We start from the raw sequence: 27,949 nt of genomic DNA on the forward strand, positions 1-27,949 counted from the left end.
TAAAGTTACCTGATATTTCCAGGTTTTCCATGACCTTGGGTTCCTGTGTAACCGGCCCCTTAGAGGTTCTTTGTGTGGAATATTTTCTATTAGTGATGCTATTAAGACATACTACCCCCAAACAAACAAACAAACAAACAAATAATATTAAAGATAATTAATGAAAAATTATAAACCAACCTAAATCAGGATATTGACCAAAAAAGGACTTCAAAGGCTGTCTTTGCAACTGAATGTGAATGGTTATGTGGGTGGTTAAAATAGGCTGATTTGCACTGTAGCATTCATATGATGCTGCTGATGTGACCACACAGAGAAACTGTATCAGTGAAGCAATCTATCAAGAGCACCTCTGACTTTGATGCTGGGATAAGAATAAGAATTTAGCAACGTTTTGCCTTGATGCACTAGGAACAATGGAATTTAACGAAAGCCTGTTGAGATGGCAAATGGCTCGATGATGGTTGATGACTTTAGATAACTTTTGTTATTGATATTCTTTATACATTTCCAAAATGTATAAAACGCACTACTCCATTTTTTGCTTATTCGTACGATTTTAAATATATGTTTAGGCTGCATAACGTGTGTTTTTTTCCCTATAACTCTAGGGATGTCAGGGCACTCAAATACATTTTCAAATAGGCATATTCATTCTTGCATACATTCTTCTACATTGCTCTGGTGATTTAGCAGTCAAACCAGTACTGATCTAAATCAAAAGTGTTACGTGTTGACTGTGATATAACACTTAGGATGATCAGCTCACAGACTTATGTAACTTGTTCATACTGCAACATTGTCTGTTCTTCCCCATCTAACATGGAGGGCACAAACCCAACTTCAACAATGTGCATGGATTTCAACTGACCATTATACAACAGTTAAAACTTTCTTTCTTTTTGGTGTCCCTACCAAAAAGACCACTGCTCCAGACTGGTTTATGCTGGTTAGTGCTGGTTTGGTGATCTTGCTGGTAAACCAGAAAAGACATGCGGTTCAACAGTAAAATTTTCTGGGGAAGTTGGTTGACAAAGGTGGTCTTGTGGGCTTAGATGTCTTGTGGCTCAGATACCTGGTAGGGACAAACAAACACACCAACCCATTCCATGCTGGGATACATGCATGCATCCAAAACATAATACTGGGTTATTCCATGCCAAATCAACATAAGTTCAGAAACTTCCCAGGCTGAATTTCTTTATTTTATTTTGTTAATACTTTCTCTAAAGAAAGATAAACATACATTGGCGGCTAACATTTTGGAATAATGTACAGATTTTGCTGTTTCGAAAGGAAATTGATACTTTAATTCATCAAAGTGGCATTCAACTGATAACATAGTCAGCACATTACTGATGTAAAAAACAGCATCATCACTATTTGAAAAAAGAAATTTTTTATCAAATCTAGACAGGCCCCATTTCTAGCAGTCATCACTCCAACACCTTATCCTTGAGTAATCATGCTAAATTGCTATTTTGGTACTAGAAAATCACTAGCCATTATATCAAACACAGCTGAAAGCTATTTGGTTCGTTAAATGAAGCTTAACATTGTCTTTGTGTTTGTTTTTGAGTTGCCACAGTATGCAATAGGCTGGCATGTCTTAAGGTCAATATTAGGTCAACAATGGCAAAAAAGAAACAGTTTTCTCTAGAAACTCGTCAGTCAATCATTGTTTTGAGGAATGAAGGCTATACAATGCTTGAAATTGCCAAAAAACTGAAGATTTCATAGTAGAATACAATTTCAAGTTGTACACTACAGTCTTCAAAGACAAAGGACAACTGGCTCTAACAAGGACAGAAAGAGATGTGGAAGGCCCAGATGTACAACTAAACAAGAGGATAAGTACATCAGAGTCTCTAGTTTGAGAAATAGACGTCTCACATGTCCTCAGCTGATAGCTTCATTGAATTCTACCCACTCAACAACAGTTTCATGTGCAACAGTAAAGAGAAGACTCAGGGGTGCAGACCTTATGGGAAGAATTGCAAAGAAAAAGCCACTTTTGAAACAGAAAAACAAAAAGAAAAGGTTAGAGTGGGCAAAGAAACACAGACATTGGACAACAGATAATTGGAAAAGAGTGTTATGGATCTTAACCCCATTGAGCTTTTGTGGGATCAGCTAGACTGTAAGGTGCGTGAGAAGTGCCCGACAAAACAGCCACATCTATGGCAAGTGCTACAGGAAGTGTGGGGTGAAATGTCACCTGAGTATCTGGACAAACTGACAGCTAGAATTCCAAGGATCTGCAAAGTTGTCATTGCTGCACATGGAGGATTTTTTGATGAGAACACTTTGAAGTAGTTTAAGAAGTTCTCAACTTTTTTTTCAAATTGTAATAGTAATTTTTAACATTATTAATGTCCTGACTATACATTGTGATCAGCTGAATGCCACTTTGGTAAATAAAAGTACCAATTTCTTTCCATAAGAGAAAAATCTGTACATGACGGACAAAAGTTTGGAATAAGTGTAAATGATGATGAAAGCCAAAGTATTAAATGCCATGGATCAATATTTACTGAGTAATCCATTAATTTGGAAGAAATAAAGAGTTTACGACCGTTATTTTGGAGCAAAACAGCCGATAATAATAAAAAAACGGTGATAGCATCATTATTTTATTTTTACACAGAGATAGTTAGGTCTAGTACTAAATTCAGTTGACTTCAGCAGCCCTTTTTGCATTATATGCTAATTATGTGAGTCCAAAAATGGGGGAAACCCATTTTTTGTGTTGTTTTGCCAAAGTTGGGGTGCCAACAAATTTTCCTTTTTGTGTCTTTATTTTGAAAGCCCCATATGGTTAAATGCCAGAGATATGGGGCTCTCAATTTGGCTACGTCAGTAAATTGTAACAATTTTACATATTTTTCAAATAATGTTGAAACTACAAATGTACCTTTATTTATTTACTAAAACAATTGTCAAAATCTTGATTTTCGAGTGTCCAAAAATACACTAAGTATAAGTGACTTGTGTGGATCTTCAGTTGGTGAAATACCTATATATAGGTTTTGGATTTGAGAAATGTACATCTACAAAGCTCTACAATGCATCATTAGGGGTCCAAGCACCAAAGGTGCTGAAGGCCTAAGTGTATGATCAGCCTTAGCATGGGTGTCCTTTTAAGTTAGTAAGTTAGTATGCAATTAATGAATGTTCACTCTGTAAAAAATTCCAAAGTCTGGTAGATTTTTGGTTATTAATAGGTACATTTTCTTTAGGTCTGATAAAGTTTACCTGACAGCAAGTGGACGTCATTTTGCATTTGTAAAAGTCAAATTGTTTATTGTTCTTGAAAGAACAGAATGGAACCTGCATGAAAATGACCTTCACAATAATTTTTTCCATAACTCTGAGGTAAATTAATGCTCAATCAACATTTCTGCAAATTATTCCCAATGCAAAACCTTATCAAACCAGACACCACCCAATAGAATTTCATGATTCTTGGCAGAATAAAACCTCCAAAATCTTGATAACTTAGCCCCAAAATAAAAATTCCATAGAAATTTGGCAAAATGGATCTGCAATCTTGCCAAAGTAGACTAACATTTTGTCCGTAGGTGTGATTACAGGAAAATGAGTGGCAAAATCTAGGTCTACACAAAGCAGCCCTCACCTATCAATTGATCTGATGAGGGAATCCAGGTCAGTGGTAGACTATATTTTCTATGCAATCACCAACAAGCGTTGCATAAATAGATGAGGTAAGAGAACCATTTTCACAGTGGCAGAGCATAAGAGAGCATTAAAGATGTTTCTGAACTTCGTCAACGCCAAATACATTGTGAGAAGAACAAAACGATAATGGAGATATTGAAATAACATGTCTCTGTTAGCTAGCTTTATACTAAATAACTTTGGAACATTGATTCATCAAAGATTCATCTTAAAACTAAGCTTAAGATTAAATGTAGCTTGTTGCAATGAAAAGAGGCTTCCACTTGGAATATAACATGAAAAATGGTTTCTTAGTGGGCTGATACTTTCCTACAATGGGCAAAATTGGTCTTTGTTGACAAGTTATCAGAAATCATATGTCAAAAGATCAAACAATATCATAACTGATCTAAATGTTCTTTCTCTCAGGTTTTGATAGGCTGTGTGCTGGTGGGACTTACGTATGCCAAACAAGGACAGAAACGAATATGCGACACTGGGTTGATGATTTCCAGTGACTATGATTCCTCTCAGGCAGCAAACACGGATGCGAATGGCAACATACACAAACGCTCGCTATCTGCATGGACCTGGATGTAAGTTTCAAAATCACAAACTAGCACAAAATCGTAAACCAGACAGAAGATTGAGTCAATAGAACTGTTTTTCAGTTGATCATCATTCAGTTCAGTCTAGTGCAATAACACTTGTTGATGCTAATTATTTGCTGCTAATGCTTAGCTATATATTGGAATCTGTGGGCAAACTCTACAATAATTTGAGCTAAACTTAAATAACTGTGCTAAAAGTCAGGTCTATGTCAATACTGAGCCACTGTAGATTAAGAGAAATGAAAATAATGGACCTATAATAGCAATTGTGGGAGCTATACACACAAATCCTTCTGCATAGTAAGCAAAATAAACTTGTTTTCCCTTTGAATTAAGTTTATTTTTCTTACCCCATTGGCAGATTCACAAAATACTGTCAGATTTATCTTAAAACAAGACTTCATATCTCATCCCTTTTTGCTTAACAAGTAAATAAATCACGTTTTAAGAATGTTTAAATAATTTTACAGGAAAACAAGACAAAAATAATTGTCTTGAAAATCAGAACACAAGTTGTGAAATGAAGTGAAAGTGGTTTTAAGGTACAGCAGGCCATGTCACATCAGTGTGAAACACTGAGCAAAGTGAATCTTTATCAGTTCTTTGGGTTTTGCCTTTTTTTCTCTGCTTTCAGACCAAAATTTTCCTCCCACACAATACCACAGGTAATCTTTGAAGCCGAGTGTCTTTCAGAATATTGCAGCTATCCCAGCACCGGTGTGGATGAGAGATTGAACTCATTGCCCATATATCAGGACATTCTGGTACTGAAACAGGATAAGCAAAACAGGAAGTGCTTCAGGGCGATATCTGAGAGAGTGATAGTGGGTTGTACATGTGTATGGGCCAAGGCCTCTTGATTTGACTCTATATGTTTCAGTGTCTGAATTAACTTATTTATTTGTTCCAATTAGGCTGAGAATTTCTCTTTTTTCTTTTTGGGAAATGTATTTTAACAAAGAGTCTTTGTGTATTGTAATTTTGAGATTTTAAGTTATAGATGTTATATTTGACCAAATAACAATTGTAATTTTATAAATCATAACACTGATCTTTATCACTGATTCTCATTTGTGCATTCTCCATGACCAAACAAGTTTATATGTAACATTTTATTTATTTTTCCCCAACTGTATTGGATGGACTTTTTTTTTTTTTTTTTTTTTTTTTTACAAATGAAAGGAATGTAAATTAAAACCATGCTGGTCTCTGCTGTACTTTCATCATATGCTGTAGGGATATATTTTGTATTTCCTGCTTATGCTTAGCTATATGTTGGAATCTGTTGGCAAACTACAATAATTTGAGCTAAACTTAAATAACTGTGCTAAAAGACAGGTCTGTGTCAATATTGAGCCACTGTAGATTAAGATAAATGAAAAGAATGGCCATTGTGGGAGCTATACACACAAATCCTTCTGCATAGAGAGAGATTCTTGTTTGCATTCTGGATTTTCAGAATAAAATTTCAGTGTTGCAGAAAAATATTGGCCTAGTTACTGCTTGATCCTGGCAGTGCTTTGTCTATGACAAGAAAGTGTTCTAGAACAGTAACTTTTAGCAACAGTGGCATCTTTTGCCATCTGCATATTAGAGATATGGATGTGGTTGCTGGCGCTAGTCATTGCACAACCCTTACAAACATTCACTATAGCAACTGCAAAAATACCATTGATACTAAATTTGTTGTTGCTACAACAAAACAGGGAAACTTGGTAAACTTGGAAAACTATTAGCAGAGACTAGTTAGCCTGAGACGAAGCACTGGCATAAAAATGAATGGGAGAAATTGGTACGGCCAATATGGCGGATGTAGAAAAGGAAGTTGATCACCTTTTAGATGCAGCCTCCACCTGTCAGTTCACTTTAGAACGCGTGCATGCACATTAGCTGGGGCAGCCTGTGAAATAGCATTTTTTAAAGCGTGATCTGAGCTAAAGAAGCACAATTTCCCATACAGAAATCTTGAGTTCTGGCAAACTTGCCGCAAATTATTGCCAGAAGTTTGCAAATCTTCACCGGAAGTAGTGAACCTGCAGTAAACCTTTGGCAACAATGGACAATCTGCAGCTACTGGCATAAACTTCCCTGGAAGTTAAGAGTTTGCCACAGGTGTTTGCCAGAACTGCTGATTTGAAATATGTTCTCTGATTGTAACCTTGACCAACCATTTTGGAGATTTCAGTCTCTCCCCATTCAAGTAGATAGGAGCTGTACTTGTATGCTGCTTGTATCCATAGAAAATAGCTTGAAAGTGACTTTGGTATTAGCAACAGCTGTCATCCAGGCCTAAAAGACACTCTGACAACATATAAAGCCTAATTGATATAATGGAGGAAGCCTAACTTTTTTCTCCTTTAAAATCAACGTCTTCGACCAGCCTCCGTTCTCCTAGGACAGGTCAAGAATTTCAGAGATGTGTGCAAACATGAGAATTATTACCAATCATACACATTAGCATAACTAAAACATCAGTTCATCATATAGTTTTTTGGAGAACTAAAAGCAGCCTGTTGTATGTTATTTTTGAAGACGCTATAGTAACCATGGTGAATTTTAGTAATGGAAACAGAATTTTTACCCCATCTACTACATAGTATGATAACAGTATAAGGGTCCATCATAATCAGCTACACAGCTCCGTATGTCGTGAATCAGTATCATGAACACGAATTCGGGCACTGGCGGGTGTTCATCCACTAAACATTGGGGTACTTATGACTCAATCACCTGCAACACGATTAGTCTACGAGCTTGTGCCCTCTGATGCATGAATAATTCAGTCACAAAGGAAAAATATCTTAATGTTTAACTAACCATTTTTGCAGTTTCTGTTTCAGATTTTGGAAGTATTTTGAGAGCAATAAATATTGTCCACCACAATAGATAGACAGACAGACAGACAGACAGATAGACAGATAGATAGATCACTACTTTTATTGGCCGTGCTGAGTTTATGTTTTCATTAAAAAATATATAAAAAAAAACAATGACATAACGAGAACAGACATATAAAAATGATTAAGGATTAAAGTTAATCACCCATGGTGATGTGGATGTAATGCCACACTCTGAACTGGCGAGAACGTTTCAGTGCACTGGAAACATTTTGTGATTGAGACAGCCCTAGAAATGGCCGACACCCTGACCAGTACCCTGACTACTGAAATAGGGATGTGATGGAATACAATTTTCATATCACGATAATTGCTGAGGCATTTATCACGGTATAAGGTATTATCACGGTATTGTATTGAATCACAAAACGGGTTGAAAGATAAATAAACTTCATTGTTGTTCTTAATTACAAGATTTAGCTAGGCCTACTTGTTTTGTACTTTTTAAATTAAAAGATCACAAAGAAAGTAACTTTGCAAAGAGGCATGGTGACTTTCAAAGGTCTGAGTCCAGTGCTTCTATTTTGCATTTATCTAATTTATTACGTGTTATTTTCATTAAAAATGTACAACAATGGTAACATTTTGAGGGGAAAGTTTAACTGAAAAGGAAACATGAATTTCAGAGTTTCCTAGTAATTTGGTATGTCCATTACTGTAAGAGTTAGAGCATTGAGAATGTTGATTTATTGATGGAAATCCTACAGTGCATTCAGAAAAATCTAAACAATTTGGTCAATAGGTTATCAAGAAATTTTCAAGGTATTTTGAAGTGCTCACGATAAAAATATTGTGCATGTTAAGACTTTGTTGAGACGCATTGTTAGAGATTATAAGGGTGGTTTTTGAAGTACATGCGACTGGGTGACATTTATCTAGACATTTAGGGAGTGACTTCACACATTTTTAGAGATCATTGGCTATGGCTAATAATCTGACCATAATAATCTGAGGCTACGGGGCCATTTCACATCCAAGCCACTAAGTGGAGGTAGAACATGAAACGAAAGACACACAATTTATTACTGGCACCCAGTGTACGGGAGGTGAAATTACACTCAACAGCTTCAGTCAACTGTCTGTTTCTGTACAACAAACAGCAGTCTGGGCATGGACAAAGTTGCTTAGATAGCCCTTTGTCCATCCCATCCTTATTTTATTTTATTTTTAAACCTTATTACGTATTAAGAGATTAATTACGTTTTTACAGATCACGACAAAAGTATTTTATGAACTTTTCGCCTGGACAGATTCTCAAACACTGTTTTGACAGCTAGCCTATCGAGCTAGCTGACTAAGGTAGGCATTTATACTATTTTAATGATTTTATACGGTTGTCTTGGTTAATAATCGTGCATAAACTGCATGTTCATACGTATGACATCCTCGATGCTACATCTTAAATAATAACTGTGTATCTAAACAAGAGCAATTGAATGTGCCTTGTGTTTGTTTAAGTACAGAGATTGTGTAATTGCCATCCAGATTCCCTTAATAATTACCATCCAGATTCCCTTAATAATTACCATGGTTTTACTATGGTAACAACTGTTGTAAATATTGGATTTTGGTAGAAATGTTCACATTTAAACGTGTTCTGCTACAGTTTTTAATTAAACAGTAACACGACATAAGTTTGTTTTTAGAAACCACTTAAAGAAATTCTGTTGTGTTGTTGTTTTAAGTTACATTGATCTTACTGTGGTATTATAGTAAAATCCATGTTTTTTTCTGTGGTTAGGCTACTGTGTCTTCACAAATACTACAGTTAAATTATGATTAATATTCAAAAAACCGTAGTTCATTTTGCTGTGTGTCTGAACGGAGTTTATATGGAATATAATGTGTACAATCTCTTCCACAAAAATAGTGAAAACACAGTATGCACTTTATAAAATCAGTGAAGCAAGGTGCCAGTTTAGTATTGCTAGTTTTGCTCAATTTACGGTGTTTAACAGTGTTTTCAAAATGTGATATGTAATGTTAGTTTATTATTTTATGGCCGAGTAAAATGTTTAGAGTTCCACAGATTCTTTTAGTGGTATAGTTTGGCTAAAGCACTTTTTTATGCTTTTTTCTCTCCTTCCAGTGGGTTTCCTGACATTACATTCATCAGCATATGCTGCATCTACATCCTGTAAATGGGGAACAGCGCTCTGAAAGCTCATTTGGAAACGTCTCAGAAGACTGGCGTGTTTCAGCTGACCGGAAAGGGATTGACAGAGGTAATTGGCTTTTCGTAATTATATTCACCGTTCAAATGCACTTAGAAGTAATGTCCTCATGGATTACTGACAGGTTGTATATCTTTGTTTATAAAGTTCCCAGAGGAGCTACAGAAGCTCACTGGAAACCTGCGGACAGTCGATCTGTCCAACAACAAAATCGAGGTGCTTCCTGCATTCATAGGAGTCTTCCAGCAACTCAGAAGTCTTACCATAAGTGGAAATAAACTAAGTAGGTATTAATATCTTCTAAAATTGACTGCATGTGGAGGAAGTGGTGGTGGTGTTGAGAAAGTCCTCTTTTGTACTTTACTGTTTATAGACAATTATAACTGAGTTTATTGAGTGGTGTTTTATTTTTATGTCAACAGGTAGTTTACCAAATGACATCGGGAAACTCAAGAAGCTGGAGACTCTTGTTGTGAATGGCAACCAGTTGAAGCAGCTTCCTGCATCGGTGGGTCAGCTGAAGGCCTTGCGGACCCTCAACCTCTCTGGGAATCAGTTTAAGGAATTTCCCGGTGGACTCGGCACGCTTCGCCACCTTGATGTTCTCGACCTGTCCAAAAATCAAATTCAGCTGGTACCTGCAGAGGTGGCCGAGCTGCAAGCCATTGAAATCAACCTCAATCAGAACCAGGTTAGTTTTGTTCTTTTGAGCTCATTGGGTATAGGAAATGTCATATGTTATGAAATAGGGGTGGTGTAGTCTTATAGTGTAAGATCTGGATTGGTAATCGAAAGATTGCAGGTTCAAACCTCACAAAGGTCGATTCCTGAGCTATCACTGTTGTGTACTTGAGCAAGATGCCTAATCTCAGGTCGCTCCAAGACAAATGTGTTAATAGTGGCAACCTAGTGTTCATTTTTAATAGTGTTACATTTGTCAGGGTAACTTTTTGAACTGTGTTCTGCTTCAGATTTCGACCCTGTCTCCAGAGGTGTCTCATGCTCCCAGATTGAAGGTCTTGCGTCTGGAGGAAAACTGTTTGGAGCTCACCTCTATCCCCATCGCCATCCTCACAGACTCCCAGGTGTCCTTGCTTTCCGTAGAGGGCAATCTGTTCGAAGTTAAAATGTTACGTGACCTGGAAGGGTATGATAAGGTAAGAATATGGAAAAACGTTGCGCTAGTTTTAAAAATCAGATTCTATATTACACATACAAAGCATTTTATAAGAAGCTTTAAAAATGTTTTCGCTGTTTGAATAATCCAGTCCCTAAATTTAGAGGATAAATAAATCACATGATAACTTTCAGCTTAGTTCTGTGTGCCTCTTCCTGTAATGCAAATATCATGTTTTTCCATGGAAAAAAATGACATTTAAGTTTGAATGTAAAACAGAACTTGTATTTACTTTTAAAACAAAGACAAATCCCCCTCTATCTGACCAGTCAGTGTCTTTCATTGTGATGTAATAGGATATTAGAAATGGGGAAAGTTTAGGATTAGACAGGTTCTTTATTTTTTCCTTATAATCTAGTTAGTTCAGTTCAGTTCAATTCATCTTTACATCTTGTAGCACATTTATCACAATACCAGTTGTCTCATAGTGGCTTTACAAACATCACTGATCTTAAACTCCAAGTGATTGAGCCAAGGGCTACAGTGACGGGAAAAAAAACTCCCTGAATATTGGAAAATAACCAAGCTGGTCAGACCAGTCATTTAGCTGACTTATGAATAAGATTTCAATCTAATAGTCAGTTAAGACTATTTTTCATTTAACAAATTCATTTAACAAATTAACAGTTCATTTTCATTTCAGGTGAAAGCTACATTTTATCCATGTGGAGTTTTGAGTTTGATTCTGAAGTTTTTATGGCCATATTTTAAATGATTGTTTTAGGTTCAATACAAGTTAAGCTTAGTCGACAACATCTGTGGCGTAATGTTTATTTATTACCTCAAAATGTTTTTTGACTTTGACTCATTTATTTACATATATACACTAAAATCATGTAAACACGTATAATGTTTGCATCTTGTGGCTATACATTTGAAACAGTGTGTATTAAATGTTTATGAACTTGCCCCATTCACTTCCATTGTAAGGGCCTAACTTTAACTGAAATATTAGCTTTTTTGTATTTTACAAAGACAAATCAATTGAAATTATTTTCTGTGGTAGTCAGCATTATGCCACAAATTCTGTCAGGTGAGCTCAACTATTGTACAGAACCCAGAACATTCCTTTAAGTAGTGGTTTAGTCTAGGGGTAGGCTGATATATCTGTTTTACAGATTAATCGGTGCCGATAGTTGCTTTTTGGAACTATCGGTTATCGGCAAAATTCTATGCCGATAGTTGCCGATATATATATTTTTTTCCTGGTTAACAATCACGTGGGGATTTGCTGTATCTCAGTCTTTCATCATTGACAATATTCATCCATATTTTTATCCTCCTTTCAATGCATATTTTGTTTTTTTATTAGAAAATCAAGTGTTCTAAATTGAAGTGAGGGCATGCAAAGAAAAATATGAGGATATGGAAGCGTGCCCCTTCAGCACATACATCATGTCTCCAACTGTATATTTAGTGAATAATAATAAATCTTGTTCCTCAATAAACATCATCTGGCAAAAAAAAAAAAAAAAAAAAAAAAAAATATATATATATATATATATATATATATATATATATATATATATATATATATATATATATACATATGTGTATATACACACACAGTATATATAATATGTGTGTGTGTATAAAACCCTTAATTTGGTGAATATATAGACATTAAAAAGCTTAATTTGGTAAATACTTAAATATAGAGCATTGTAACAGAGCCAAATGTCCATCATTTCCAAAATAAGAGCCCATTGTGTGTTTTAGGCTTGCTTACAATTAAAAGTCCCATGTTATGCACCAAATCTTTCTGGTTATTATTGGGATTTTGGTTGAACAATAGAAACTGTTTTTATTAATTTTGGATTTTCATGGTAAGGAAAGACTAAGAAATGTATATTTACATTCTATAAAACTATCGGCCGATTAATCGGTTATCAGCCTTTTCCACCTCCTTAGTTATCGGTATCGGCAAAATCCGCTATCGGTCGACCTCGTTTAGTCCTTCATAATGAACAAGTTATTGCTTTAACTAAACTCAGTATTAACATTTAAAACACTGCTGTCTCAATTACTTAATATCAATCTAAATTTAGAAATCTTTTTGTTCTGTAGTCATGTAATGATGTGCTTTTAACTTTGTGCTCCTCAGTACATGGAACGTTTTACTGCAACAAAGAAGAAATTTGCTTGAAGAGTTTGATGCTTCCTTAGTCCTCTGCGCTGGGCTTACTTTAGAGAAGTTACAGCTGTGACCACTGGTTGTAACTGGTTTGGCAGGATGGGACAAGAGACTGTTAAAGAATGGCCAGGACTGCCAGAGACCCCAGCCCTGCTGATCATTACTGTAACAGAACAGAGAATGCCTGTATGGATTACTGCATGGACTGTGCATTACACTTTCTTTTGCAATGATTTTAGAAACGGAAATATAGTGCTGACTCCGCTTTATGAGGATATTTAAACTGGAGAATGGGTTATTGTATATTCAAGCACACTAATGCCAGGTCTATTTATAGAAAGTCTGTCCTTCAAAGGCGAATATAACATCTAACATATTGTATATCCTTTACCCTTTAAAGTGCAGTGTATGCTATTGCTTAGAAATTTATTTTAATGCTTTAGAGTTAGGAGACCCTTTTTTGCCAATAAACCCATGACTGTTCATTCATTTGCATAATTTTTTACGCCCCTCGTTATTTGATTGGAACATTGTTGGGAGGAATGTTTTGGGTATCAGCTAATAAGTGGTAAACCATTATGATAGTATTTTGATTGTCCTTCATAAATTCTCTGCTCAGTGTTACTTATGAAGTAACCATTTTTAATGAAATCAAAGGCTGCAAGAATATTTATGTTGATTACTGTCCATTTAATAAATGCCAGTGTATTTATATATTTGTATTGTATATTTATATGCATCGTGAATGCAGTAATTGTATTGTTTTACACATATTTATACATGCTACATGTTTTTTTCATTATATTTAAGGTGCATAACTCGAAATGCATTTTTGTGAAGAATTATGTCATTTGATGCAGTTCTCGAGACTTTGCTATGGCTCTGTTGAATTTGTTCTGTTCTTAAGTTCATGCCTACAGTGTGTTCATCTTGTAATGCAATGCTTTCGCACTTGAAAGACACCGGCGGTCCTGTTTAACCTGTTTTTTTGTAGCGAATCTATGCACATTATTGTAAAAATGTCTAATCCAAACTTCTAAAGATTTTAATGTCTTTGATATTTTGTGTAATCAGAATTGTAACCTACCAGAAGTAATCATCATGTGCGGCTCTTACTGAATCAGAACTCTGTGATATTGGCACATTGTATTAGAATTAAATATGGTCATGCAATTGTGAACAAAATTGCACATTAATTTTACCCTTGGGGATCAATGAAGTACATCTACACAACATTAAAACCACCTGCCTAATATTGTGTAGGTCCCCCTCCAGCCACCATTACTGCACCAACCCGCATCTCAAAATAGCATTCTGAGATTATATTCTTCTCACCACAATTGTACAGAGCGGTTATCTGAGTTACCGTAGACATTGTCAGTTTAAACCAGTCTGGCCATTCTCTGTTGACCTCTCTTATGAACAGGCGTTTCCATCCACGAGAACTGCTGGTCACTGGATGTTTTTTGTTTTTGACACCATTCGGAGTAAATTCTAGAGATCGTTGCGTGTGTAAATTTCAGGAGATCAGCAGTTACATAAATACTCAAACCAGCCCGTCTGGCACCAACAATCATCCATGTGATTATCTAATCAGCCAATCGTGTGGCAGCAGTGCAGTGCCTAAAATCATGCAGATACGGGTCAGGAGCCTCAGTTAATGTTCACATCAACCATCAGAATGGGGAAAAATGTGATCTCAGTGATTTAGAGCGTGGCATGATTGTAGGTGCCAGATGGGCTGGTTTGAGTATTTCTGTAACTGTAGCTGATCGGTGTATATGTATTTGTACTCTTGATTAGTAACTCTCCAAGACTACCAACAGGCTGAAAATAGTTCTAAATTAGGACATATAAATGTTTAAGCACAACTCTGGACATCTCATTGAGTCCAAGGATTTGCTTTGACACTAATGCTGTAATTTGGGCCAATATTTACAAACAGGCCATGCAATTAATAAACTAGCAGAACAATACTGTCACTCTACCTAAATCAAAGTTTTGCAAGGAATTAATCTGATTTTAAAAATTCACAAAATTATAAAGATTAAATATACAACTTTTTACAGAATACAATTACAGAATTATTCTCCCTTGTCCCTCTCTTTATGATGCTTATATATTCTATTCTTATTATAATGTAGAAACAATACCACACTTTCCCAGGTGATTCATAAGAAAAATAATCCTCTGTATAATATTGAAATATTGCATTTTAAAGTTTGTTCAATATAATTTAATAAGAAAACACAAAAAATACAAATACATTCAGCACAGAATTATTAATAATGTGGAAAATTCAGAAAAATAAAAACAATGGGCACAGTACAGAAGTAAAACAGAAGGTGGTGCTGTAACCACAAATGATAAGAACACTGAACCAATGACTTTTACCAGAACTGAAATGCACACTATAATGAATATAAATTATTTACCACATTTATGGCTTGTTCAGACTGTAAATAGAGCAGCAAGATCACATCTTTAAGACTCTAGGAAGTTGTGATAATGTCATGTTTACTTCTTATACTCCTAAAATGCATCGCCCATCTGTATTTCATTATAAAATGATGCAAAAATAAGACCATTTAATTGTACTCTCAAAGAAAGCCACTTAACATGGCATCTGCAACGTTGCAAAATGTAATTTGTATTGTAACTGTGTTGAGGCAGACATGTTAAACAAAATAAATTTAAAAAAAGTAGGAAAACACTCCATTTGAATTCAGCAAGTTAAGTCCATTAACTGAAAAAGCACAAAAAAATTTATCTTTGTTTTAACAAGTAGAATTTGACTGGAAACTGAACCCCACAGTCAAAATACAAAAGGACCACACCTCATGGCAGTCAACAAGCCTGTAATTATATTACATTTTTGACCTTGTTCATAGAAATAATAATACAAACGGCACTGCATTGAATTTATAGTAAAAAGAACATTAACTCTGTTTTCCTCATACAGACAGACAATACACCAACAGATCTGTTTTTAAACATAAAAAAGGTATTTAAACATGATAAACTGTACACAAAAAGATACTGTTAAAGGCATAATTTGCCTAAAAATAAAGATTCCATCATCATTTACTCACCACCCTCTTGCTGTTCCAAACACATAATCCTTTCTTCTGTGGAACACAAAAGGAGATATTGAAAACAGAAATATGAGGGTAACATTCTGCCTAACATCTCATTTTCGTGTTCCACAGAAGAAAGTCATATGAATTTGGAACAACATGAGGGTGAGTAAATTAAGACAGAATTTTCATTTTTGGGTGAACTATCCCTTTAGACATTCCCAACTGGCACACTTAAAAGGTCTCATGAAGATCAGGCATGTTTTATGGTGTATTTGCCTTTCTGAAGATGCGAGATGTAAAGTTTTGACTTGCTCCCATCGACTCGTTTGAACCACACTTCATGGTGATTGATTGTAGTTATTATAGCGCTGTTTGAAAGAGAAGACAGTGGAGAAAAATAAATCATAAAAGTCTGGCCCAAAGTGCTGTAGAGCAATCAATATGAGCTTGGCAATTCAGTGCATCTCAGAGTGAGTTACTCAAATCTCTCACCTCGTAGGATACTCATCTTTCTTTTCGATACATATGGCTTGCCCGCGGCTGTACCATTCCCCATCGTAAAAAACGCGTCCATCTTCTGAGTGGGCATTGTGCTGATGTTTGTCACTCTTTGAAAAGGAGACTAGAACAAATTATGCTCTTCTGTTAATAATTAAGTTCTACTTTTACTAATGTAACCAAAAACATGAATTAGGCTAGCAGCACCAAGAAGATGATGCAAAACTAACCTTAAAGTTCTCTCATTATTTTCTCACCCTTATGCCATCCTAAATGTGTGCCATCCATTCTTCTGCTAAACACAAACAAAGATTTTTAGAAGAACATCTCAGCTCTGTTGGTCCATTCAATGCAAGTGAATGGTGATAAAAACTTTGAAGCTCCAAAAAGCACATAAAGGCAGCATAAAAGTAAACCATACAAGTTTAATCCATGTCTTCTTAAGTAATCCAATTGGTTTTGGATGAGAACAGACTAAAATGTACCTCCTTTTTCACTGTACGTCTTGCCACTGCAGTCTTTAGGCACGATCATGATTTCAAGCTTGATTACACTTCCTAGGGTTTGACCTATGCGCTAGATGGCGCTAAAAAGTGTAATCGAGCTTGAAATCATGATCGGAAAGGAGACTGCTGATGTCAATATTTATAATGAAAAAGTTATATTTTGGTCTGTTCTCACCCAAAACTGCTTAGATTGCTTCAGAAAATGGATTAAACCACTGGAGTCTTATGGATTACCTTTACGCTGCATTTATGTGCTTTTTGGAGCTTCAAAGTTTTGGTCACCATTCACTTGCATTGTATGGACCTACAGAGCTGAAATATTCTAAAAATCTGTGTTCGTGTTCTGCAGAAGAAAGAAAGTCAAACACATCTGAGATGGCATAAGGGTGAGTAAATGAAGAGAGAATTTAAATTTGTGGGTGAACTATCCCTTTAAACTTGTACAATATATTGGTGGCCGTATTGGTATCAGCCAATATTAGCAATTCTCTGTCTGAATAGGCCCATATTAGAAACAGATCATATAAATTCAAATAGTATACTCTTTTTCTACACTGGGTTTCAAAAGTATTGAAAATATGATCTTTGATATAAATGATATAGATTTTACCATGTCTTTACTCTGTGAGGTCCTAATGTTGCCATGGCCTAAAAGGCATAAACAAGATAGATCACTTACATAATATGACATGACATTTCACATAAAAGAGCTCAATTTAAGTATTTGACTATCTTAACCTTTCTGATAGCAGTCCAGTCCTCCAGTATATCCAGGTCTTGCAGCATGTAAACAATATACGGGCGTGCACATGTTAAGAAACTAACAATATATAGTATTATTCAAGCAAATTCTAGATAAACTCTGGGTAGCTTCAGCAGTGTACATGTAGTAAAGGATATCTGACACAGCCACAGGCTTTTTCTTTTTGTCTGGACTGAAGGGATCTTTCTTTTTGTTTTTTCTTGATTGTAACTCATCATTCCAGAGCTCTATGGGGGAAATACAACAAAGACAGCATGAGCATAAATAACATGAATGTATATGGAAAAAGACGCTTAGCTTACATTAGCGATTCCAGTACCTGATGTAATATCTATACTATGACGGTCTTCCTCTAAACGTCTGATCTTCTCCTCTAATTCACTTTGAACTGTATCAGATAATAACAGCTTCTCACTCTGAAAGAGACGACAAACATCATTAGAGCTCCATAATTTTGAAAGAGCATGTTTGACATAAATACCTGCAATTTAAAAGTGCGGTTTTTAAATGCTGCAACTGGCAGGCTTTTTGTGGTACTGGAGCAAACAACAGCTTCAAAGGATCATAACTCTCCTACATGCTTCTATGGTGACTCAGGTGCATTTTAAAACATACACTATTGTTGCAGTAATAATGGATTACATGTTTAACTCCTAGTCCTTACCTCCCAGTGCTGGAAAGCTGCTTGAGTTTCACAGTCATATTTATTCTTCACAGAGTCCAGGCACAACTCTCTGTAGATACCTGTAAATGTCTATACATTTAATAAGGAAATAATAAAGATTTCTTATGTTAATTATGCCACAGTATTTCTAAGAATTCAAAGGTTGAACATCAAACTGACCTGCAACTTTTGTTCTAATTTGTATATTCTCCTGAAGAGTTGCGAGAGGCTCCAGGTACTCAGGGGCCTTTCCCGACATCACTTCTTGGAGTTTGGCATCAACTTGATTCAGTCTCTCTTTATATAACCTAATAAAAGCATGCACACTTAATGAGTTAGGAAATGCATATGCACATGTAAATTACATGATTGCTTTCACAGACTACTGTAATAGACCTTTTTCAGAGACTGTGATGACACGTTTCCGCCTTATTTATCAGCGTAAATCTCTAGCGTAAAATCATAATAGTGGATTTTTATTTTTGCTCTTGGGGCAAATGGGTAAGTGAAAATAATATTTGCTGTGATCTCCCATTCACCGCTGTTGAAGTTTACCCTGCAAACGTTTACTTCCGCTTTCCAAAACCCGGAGTGTGAAAAAGGTCTATAAGAAATAGAAAGATTATACATACTGGTCTTGGAGGTCAGTGAACTGCTTTTCCAGATCGGTCATTTCATCAATGCATTCCATTCTTCTCCTTTCGCAGTTTTCATCATCCATTTCTGTAAACAGACATAAGTATAAACAAATGACACAAACCTGAATCAGAAGTATCATGTTAAATAAAGTGGGTGCACTTTAAGACATTACACATTATTTAAAGTGCAAAGGAACCTGCAATTAATTCATAGTTGTGCAATATCTCTGCGTGCAGATGGTTGCTGTTGTATTGCCATTTCCTTCCTGGGATTAATAAAGTATGCATTCATGCATGTGGGTAGTTCACATGTCCTGTGACATGCTATACTCTACCTAAACTATTTTCAGGACATAACTTGTAACTTAATAAAAAAGGATACTTTCTTGTACGTTTGAATGGATACATTCAGACAATCAGTCTCTCACCTGAACATTCTCCATCATCAGACACAGATGAGCTCTCTGTATCCTCGTCTTCTGAACTGCTCCCTTCTTGCTCTGCAAAATCCACCTCCATTTCTTCATGATTAATTTCTTTCTTTTCTCTCGAGTGCACTGGCATATTGTCTTATACGAAAATAAGATGACTGAGAAATATGTTGACCTACTTTCTTTGCGAGTCGCTAAAAGAACTGTTGTTGATTTAAAGGTCTACGTAAAAATGTGTTAGCTTGTTGTTAATGCTATAAACAAAAATACACATACGTCTAATGCATCATGCTAACAAACGTTTAAACCATTTAGTCAGGAAATGTTAAAATCAGATTGAGAGACTGTCCTTTAGTAATTCGCTTAAGCTGTTTCAGTATTTTGCTAAACCATAAAAATATTAACGTATTGCTTCATTAAGCAAAGCCACCATGTTAATTGCTGGGGCACTGGCGCGGAATGTGTGCTCATGTAGCACGCTCTGGGATTTGTAGTTTTGTTGTGACACAGATCCCTCAGGCAACGCGCTTTCTAGTGGGCAAAAGAACTACATTTACATATCGTGGTTCGCACTGAAGAAAGCGTGTTTTACGAATATCAAAAAGGATGTATAATCAATCAACGACATGGCAAAAAGTATTGTGTTCTTTTTTCTTTAAAAAAAATATTTATCCACTAAACATCAACATTATACAGTCTATATAATTACAAACATGAAACATTATGTAATTTGGTATGTATAAAACTACTTATAAATAAATAACAACAGGAAATGAAAAATGGCTAAATATGTATATGTAAATATAATATAATATAATATAATATATATATATATATATATATATATATATATATATATATATATATATATATATATATATATATATATATAAACACTCACAAATATTTTTATTTAATATTTATTTTAGCTTTTTATTTTTTAGTTAGAAAGTCTCTTATACTACTATGCCATACTCTAATAATACAGCCTGGCTTTACTCAAAAAGACCATAATATAGTTTTTCTTAACTAGTAAATTTGCATATAGGAATATGAAATTTGCACAGAATTATAATAAGATTAATAAAATAATAATAATAAATAAAATAAAAAATCTTCCTTTGGAAATTATTGTGTTTTTGTATAATGACAAAGCCGATTTTTAATCCATACAGCTCCATTTTACAAAACTAATATATATATATATATATATATATATATATATATATATATATATATATATATATATATATATATATATATATAATAAATAAAAAATGTAAAATACAAAAGTTATTAGAAATCTATTATTTTTTATGTAAATCAAATTTTTTTTGTCACAATGATTTAATTTATTTTGAAAGACACATTTAGAATTACCTAAATTTTACAATAAAATAGAAAAGACGATAGAAATCAAGCATTTAATATGTAAAACTAACATATTTTTGTTTTCAGATCTCAAAAGTTTCCAGAAGCACTTATCCGAGTTTTCACTTTCATGTTTCCAAGCACAGTAACAATTTTAAGCACTTCTCAAAATGTTTATTATTATTATTATTATTATTATTATTATTATTATTATTATGCCGATTTTAATTTTATTTAATTATAGATTAAATTAGGCAGTAGAAATTGGGTAGGCAACAAAATACAAGTCGTGGTGGCCGTGGAAAGCAAACATGAGAAATTTTAGAAATTAAGCAATTTGATTTTGATATATTGCTCAAATTTAGTTTAGTAAATTAACTGTAGTGACTGTCGTTTTTAAGGTTTCATATTTTGCGCTTCAGATGAGCGTTGAATGGCTCTGGCATCGATGAAGGTGTTTTTCATGTCGCGTCCTCCGCCATGTTTTCAGATATTCAGAGAGGTGTGTAGTTCACGAGACACACACATATAGGAGGGCTGGCTGCTGTTTTTCTTTTGTCTGACCTCCTCTGCAAAAATGCACGTCTCACCCCTAATTCCTCATGTTTACTTACAAACCGTGACAACTTTTGGGCCGTGAACTTGACAGACCCGTCCAAACTGAGGGGAATTATCTGAAGATTATCATTAGCTCCTCAAAACATCTCGGAATGTTCTCTAAAAAGCCTCATGGAGATGTCAGGAAATCAACACAGAAAGTGTTGGACCCCAAGAAGGACGTGCTGACAAGATTGAAACATCTAAGAATCGTCATTGGTGAGAAATAGCATTATTATTATTTTTGTGGTGTCAGTGTTTTTCTGCATGTAGCTAGCATGCCAGATATGGGGAGAAAGATGAAGGCATCGTTAGCAGTCATGGAGTTTTATCATTGTTTTATTGTTGTCAAGCATAAAATCAACATTGCAAGGATTGACAAGCTTGCATTAAGAAGGTTGACCTGTTAAACTAAGATTTTCCAAGGTTCTTCTGTGTCTTTCACGTGTATAGTTGAGTGTTTTTGTGTCTGTGCAGTGATTGTTCTTATGTCATTCCTTAACAGCAATCACTGCAAATACACAAATGCATAAGTATCATGTATAAGATATGACATAAGAGGTTGGTTTCCCTTCAGTGCTTTTGCACTGGAAACGCTGTTTGCTGAATCTTTTGCTGATGAATTGATGCTTGACAGTGCACACAGGTAAGTGCATGGAGATTAAGTCTTTTAGTACGAGTCTTATTAATAAGTTTGATATGTTTTCTGTTTGCAAATTCAATGAAATGATTACGTTGGCCTATTTGCCCCTTTTAAGATGATTAAGGTGCATGCTATTTATTTGTATACAGTTGTTTTTGCTCTAATGTCTTAATATGAACAAGAACTATGTTAAGTTTAATGGATTATTATAAATATGTTGTCATGGTCAGTCAGCCCATGGTGGATTAATGCAATGGAAAAATGCCTCTAAATCACTGGAGATAAATTCTTGTTTTGGGAGGGGGACCGCAAAGATTTGGTTCTGTATGACTGGGTGGGACATGTTACTGAATAACAGAAATAAACCAGCGCTTCCTTTGGGATTAGTCAAGGAAGTCAGAGGAGTTTGATTTCCCCATTCCCTTAGGTTCCTGTGTTGTTTAGCCTTAAAACTGCACAGACTTCCTTGTTATAGAAAATGTTTAATGTTCAACACATTGCAGATTTGACTTTGAAGGGGCAGTTGAATTTTCATGTGGCTCAGTAGCTGGATGAAATTGGCTGAAGATGTCTAGTGCAGTTACTGTCCAATCATGACCCTATTTCCTGTATTGTTCTCTGTGACATTCTTGGGCTTCCTGGTGCCATTGTGTTACTGTAATGATTTTTTTAAAAACTGAAAACTGTGAGAAGTTGCTATGAGGGGCAAGCAAGCTGCCTCCATCACAGTAAAGAATGATTGTTCAATTGGCATTGTGCCTGTGATTGTTTCATAGTAACCCTACTGTTAATACATGTGTAGTGTAAGATTAAATTGTATGCATGAATAAAAGAATGATTACTTATTTTAGGTGTCAAAAGATAGCATTTTTATTTAAAGGGGTCAAGACATGCCTTTTTTTTTATTATTTTAACTTGTTCCTTGAGATTCGCTCATAATATTAGTAAAGTTTTTTACACATAAAACAGTCATATATTTGATCATTTTCCACCCTCATTCTGACCCTCTGTCAGAAACGCTCGGTTTTGGTGCTGCTTCTCCTTTAAGACTTGTCAGTAAACACCCACTGTTCTGATCAGCTCTCTGCTCTTGACTGACCTGCTCTCTATTTGCCATCTCACTGCTCACCACTTCTGGATGGGCTACGGAAGTAATAAGGTAAAGTAGGCGTTGATGTGTTGTTGTGGAGGCGATCAGATGCAAATCTATACCACAGTGTGACATCACAATGTGGAGGAAGTAGCAAACGAGTCATTTTGGCAGCTTGTCTTAAACTTTTTTTTTTTTTTTTTTTTTTGCATTGAGCAGGAAATTGTGAGTTCTGAAACTTACAGTATGTTTTTACAGTACAACGACTTCTTATATGTTAAAAGATCAAGGTCATTTTGATTCCTCGTGTCATGACCCCTTTAAAGCTGAGGTGTAATTTCGTTATTACGAAATATACGTTATTGGAAAAATAATTGTTGTTTTTGTTTGGGAACAAATTATTCAAACACTCCCCCTTTCTTTCATTGGTTGAAAACAGATAGTCCAACCCTAAAGGTATGCTATTGGTTAAGCCAATGTTGCTGTGTCAGGTTGGTTGGGATCAATCTCTAAGTTGGGATGCCCACACAAACACAACAATGTTTTGATAGTTTCACTTTTCTAGGAAATCAGCCTAATAAATGGCTTGCTTATAGTTGTCTCACTATTTGCATATTAAACTGGGATATGAGGGAGATTTATAACAGAAAAAATTACACACTTCACCTTTAATATGTATGTATAAAAAAACAAATAAAAAAAAAGATAACAGTTTTAAGCTTTATGCAACTATGGGCCATTTTAATGCTGTTGAGCTTCTTTGTAAAGTGATAGACTTTTCAGTGTTCACGCATATTAAACTATGCATTCACACATCCACTTATTGTGGCCAAAATGTGCTCAACACAGCTTTTGTGCATTGGTGGACCTTAGGAAGTAGTGTAAATAAACAGAAGGGTGTGTTTGCAGAGAAACGGCAAACTCTGATAGAATCAGAGTTTCTAATGTTTGAGATTTGGTGTAAGAACAAACCAGTTGTTCGAATGGTTGCACTCAGTAACTGTAACTGCTTGACACGATTCCTTCTGATGTGAGAATATAGAATATAACCTATATTTAGAGTAGTGTTGTCAAAAGTACCGGTACTTCGGTACAAAGTCAGTACAAAAATAAAAAAGATGTAAGGATACCAGTGATTCTAAAGTACCGGTAGTACTGAGCACCGACTTAATTCGGAACCCACACACTGTCTTACTGACACAACTGCTTTCAAATGCTCACACGCTTATTTGAGCGTGTTCTCTGTTACTCCTTTTACACTGAAATGCACAATTAATCAAATTAAAATCGTGACATGTCCTAGTGTGATTATTAAACCGCGAAATGCTGCAATCTTAGTCTGTATGAGCTGCGTGAGCTTTAAATGAATGTGTGAAGCAGACCACTCATACACTGGAAACTCCACAGACTATGAGAATCATTCATGTTGTATGAGAGATGACAGAGCAGAGCACTAATCCACTCTGAAGAGTTATTTTTATATAATTAGTATAATTAAATCACAGCATTTGCGCTTTAACGATCACACTGGGCAATGTAGCGAACTGTTTATCTGGAGAAGTTAAACTTACTACATCTAAAGCTGACTACATTAGCTTTTGTGTACAGGAGATCAATCCCCATCTTTAGCATGCTAGTCTGAATTACTGATGTGAACATGTCATACTGTATGTGAAGTCAGTAATTTAATGGGTTCTCAACAGATTGCTGCACACTCAATAGTAACTTGTGAACTCCCCAGTGTTAATCTCTTCAGTGAAATTACTGATGAAAATGGTCGGTGACAGGTTTTTTTTATTTTTATTTTGACAACGATAACTAAGTTGCATCGTGATGATAATTATGTTTACTAATTTACTAATGAATTAAAACTGTTGATGAAAATATGATGAGAAAAATAATACTGCAAGATTTTGACAGTGCACAAACAGGAGAAACATCTAGAGAAACATCTGTTTTTGGAAGAAGAAACATCTTGAAACAATTGATTCATCTTATCCAATAATCCAGTTTGTTGGGTATTTCCATTGGGTATTTCTTGAGCTACATCAACAGAAAGAGCTGAACACTGGCAAAATGAACCGCTTTTCAAACCTGTTAATTACTTATATCAAACGCATCCTATTTATACATGATTTCAATCACTATATCCCCAAAATATATTAATATATTAAACTACACTACCCTTCAAAATTTTAGGGTCACTTACTCATTCTTTATTTTTATTATTATATATATATATAATTTTTTTTTTTTTTTTTTTTTTTTCACATTTTAGAATAATAGTAAAGTCATCACAACTATAGAATAACATAAATGGAACTATGGGAATTATGTTGTGACTAAACAAAATCCAAAATAAATCAAAACTGTGTTATATTTTAGCATCTTCAAAGTAGTCACACTTTGCCTAGAATTTGCAGACATGTACTCTTGACATTTTCTCAACCAACGTCTTGAGGTATCACCCTGGGATGCTTTTTAAACAGTATTGAAGGAGTTCCCATCTATGTTGGGCACTTATTGGCTGCTTTTCTTTATTATTTGGTCCAAGTCATCAATTTCAAACTTTTTTTTTTTTTAATTAAATTTTAGTTTTGTAATGAAATAAATTAATATGTTGGCACAATTATATTTTTGTCTACAAAACTAATTTCAAGCATATGCCTTCAGATCAAAAGATTTTTAAGATCATGAGAAACATTTCAGTCAAGTGACCCCAAACCTTTGAACAGTAGTGTACATCTGCACATACAATGAAGAAAATTAACAGGTTAACTTGCATGCTAGTCAGAATGTGTAACTACACTGTTTCTGTTAAAACGCAATGCAACATCCTAAACTGGTGAGAACAAAATATAAAAAATATAGAAAATGTTCATTGGTAGCACTTTAAAACAATATGGTAAAGATATTTTAACACCATTAGTTAACATGAACTAACAATGAATACTTTTACAGCATTTACTAATCTTGGTTAATGTTACTTTCAATATATTTACTTTTACATTTATGCATTTGGCAGACGCTTTTATCCAAAGCGACTTACAGTGCACTTATTACAGGGACAATCCCCCTGAAGCAACCTGAAGTTAAGTGACTTGCTCAAGGACACAATGGTGGTGGCTGTGGGGATTGAACCAACAACCTTTTGCTCACCAATATATACTAATACATTTTTAAAATCAAAAGTTGTTTTTGTTAACATTAGATGATGCACTATGAACTAATAATGAACAGTTGTATCTTATTAACTAACATTAAAAAAGATTAATAAATGCTGTTATATATTGTTCATTGTTTGTTCATGATGCCTAATGTGTTAAAGGTGTACTCAGTCAGTTTTTCCCCATTAAAAAAGTTTCACTCCTGAAGAAATGAATTGTCATTTTGAAACATGTATAAAATCATGATCACTCACATGAGATGAGGACTCTATTCATATCAGTAACCTTATAAAAGCTGTTTTATTCTACATGGGGCAGGGGCGCCCTCGTGGGGGCTGCCATTTTAGAATCACATGACCAGCTGAATACTACTCGCTTAATCTCAGTAACCGTCTTGTTATTGGACACTCACTCTTGGATTAAATTAATCATGGCTGATTGTGAATAGTGAATTTCTACAATGGCATCTGTAACTGAAAACTTGATTTTGAATGATGCTGCATCCACACCACTACACGATGAAAAGAGCAAAAAGTAACTGAGTGCACCTTTAACTAATGTTAACATATGCAACCTCATTGTAAAGTCTTACCTGTTCATTTTAGTCAAAGTAAATCTGACTAAAATGTATGAATATGACATGACAAAATATTGACTATTTTCGTCAAAATACTAAAATTATAACAAAAACAAAATCTGTGTAAAAATTAACACTGAAACTGCCCCAGATCTTAAAGTTAAGATCTAAAGTTGTGATTTTAGGCTTATTAAGAACACTCCCTTTGTCTTCAGCAAATGTACAAATTTAATCTAGCCTAGTTCTTCTGAGTTTAAGATGCATCCTCATTCATTACGAAAATGCATTCTATGAGATTGACAGTTTGGGAGTTTCTATATCATTGTTCTTTCCGTGGTATTTATTTCATCTTTAAAAATGAGGGCCCATTATCTTGAGTTATTCAAATACACTGTCAAGGACTACGGCTCTCTGTAGCGTGTTCTATTTTAGATCACAAATATTTCCCACTGCAAGTGTCACATCATCCATCTGCCTGTACTTTTTCATGCACTGTGATTTCAGCCAAATTCCCCCTCAATCTGTTGGTCCTTCTTGAAGTGCACCAGAATCTGTAGGGTCTCTACAGCTCTTGTACACTGTTCTCCGCAGTCTGTTTGGAAAAGCGTGTGCAGGCCTAGAGATACTTGTCAAACAAGTAAAACACCTTCAGCACCTCCAGTCTCCTGACAAATGAACCTTGGCCCAAATGTTTATCAGCGTTTATCTGTGCCAGGTCTGTGTCAGGCTCTTTGGACCTTCAGGAGAAGCTTGTGCATTGGAGGACTTCAGTTAATGCCCAAATATTAACTTTCATTGCCTGGCTTCAGTTTGCCCAGAATTTACCATCCTACAGTAATGTCAGCTTTAGGGGCTGTTCTCACTGTACGTGTTTTTGCATTTTTTTTTTTTTTTTGTAATCGTGCTTTAAAGTTTAGACAGATGTCTTGCATTTTGTTCGTTTTTTTCAGTCTCTTGCATATGAGCGCCATTTTTTTAAGATGCTGTGTCAAGATAAAAGAACTTAAATTTTTAAAAATGTATGACACCTGTGTTCTGTTTCGTTTGTTGCACTGTATCTAGTTTTTTTTTTTTTTTTTAAGAATACGTCTGGTCTGAACGGAAATCCATTTTACATGGAAAATGGAACAATTACTTTTCAACAAAATAATAAAAAAAATGTATGAAGTGCTTTAGTAAAGATCCTCTCAACATAATCTGAAACACAACATTGCTCATATTTTTGTCAAATAAAGTGCTGCACAACAGAGCAG

General features: G+C 35.0%; 4 protein-coding genes across 9 annotated transcripts in view; 3 read left to right on the top strand and 1 right to left on the bottom strand.

Annotated features, from left to right (window-relative positions):
* The first annotated feature begins 3,772 nt into the window (after nt 1-3,772).
* Nucleotides 3,773-5,149, top strand: LOC127410835 (interleukin-17A-like). The gene is made up of 3 exons (XM_051646039.1): nt 3,773-3,805; nt 4,108-4,274; nt 4,924-5,149. Exons 1-3 carry the CDS (start codon nt 3,773-3,775, stop codon nt 5,147-5,149), a joined length of 426 nt encoding a protein of 141 aa, XP_051501999.1.
* A 3,105-nt stretch (nt 5,150-8,254) lies between these two features.
* On the top strand, nt 8,255-13,154 carry LOC127410832 (leucine-rich repeat-containing protein 57). Its single transcript, XM_051646033.1, has 6 exons — nt 8,255-8,485; nt 9,276-9,411; nt 9,508-9,643; nt 9,783-10,051; nt 10,332-10,517; nt 12,642-13,154. Exons 2-6 carry the CDS (start codon nt 9,328-9,330, stop codon nt 12,681-12,683), a joined length of 717 nt encoding a protein of 238 aa, XP_051501993.1. The 5' UTR covers nt 8,255-8,485; nt 9,276-9,327; the 3' UTR covers nt 12,684-13,154.
* A 1,713-nt stretch (nt 13,155-14,867) lies between these two features.
* LOC127410830 (breast cancer metastasis-suppressor 1-like protein-A) lies at nt 14,868-19,697 on the bottom strand. Of its 2 annotated transcripts, XR_007892169.1 has the most exons (10): nt 19,249-19,697; nt 18,815-18,905; nt 18,363-18,490; nt 18,183-18,262; nt 17,838-17,934; nt 17,656-17,745; nt 17,494-17,558; nt 17,366-17,403; nt 16,244-16,373; nt 14,868-16,119 (listed from the first exon to the last, which is right to left on the bottom strand). XR_007892169.1 is itself a non-coding variant. In XM_051646032.1 (9 exons), the coding sequence occupies exons 1-9, from the start codon at nt 19,382-19,384 to the stop codon at nt 16,112-16,114; spliced, it is 825 nt and encodes a 274-aa protein (XP_051501992.1). In that variant the 5' UTR covers nt 19,385-19,697; the 3' UTR covers nt 14,868-16,111. The 2 variants fall into 2 exon arrangements, 1 of the variants encoding a protein (XP_051501992.1); XM_051646032.1 differs by lacking the exon at nt 17,366-17,403.
* Nucleotides 19,698-21,110: 1,413 nt separating this feature from the next.
* Nucleotides 21,111-27,949, top strand: part of LOC127410828 (ral GTPase-activating protein subunit alpha-1-like) — a 91,495-nt gene continuing 84,656 nt past the window's right edge. For all 5 annotated transcript variants that reach the window (XM_051646030.1, XM_051646027.1, XM_051646026.1 and 2 more), the window contains exon 1: nt 21,111-21,438. In XM_051646030.1, the coding sequence (XP_051501990.1) occupies nt 21,333-21,438 (106 nt within the window). In that variant the 5' untranslated portion in view covers nt 21,111-21,332. The remainder of the gene's footprint in view (nt 21,439-27,949) is intronic.

The sequence above is a fragment of the Myxocyprinus asiaticus genome, chromosome 20 (assembly GCF_019703515.2).
Source record: "Myxocyprinus asiaticus isolate MX2 ecotype Aquarium Trade chromosome 20, UBuf_Myxa_2, whole genome shotgun sequence".
Classification (NCBI taxonomy): domain Eukaryota; kingdom Metazoa; phylum Chordata; class Actinopteri; order Cypriniformes; family Catostomidae; genus Myxocyprinus; species Myxocyprinus asiaticus.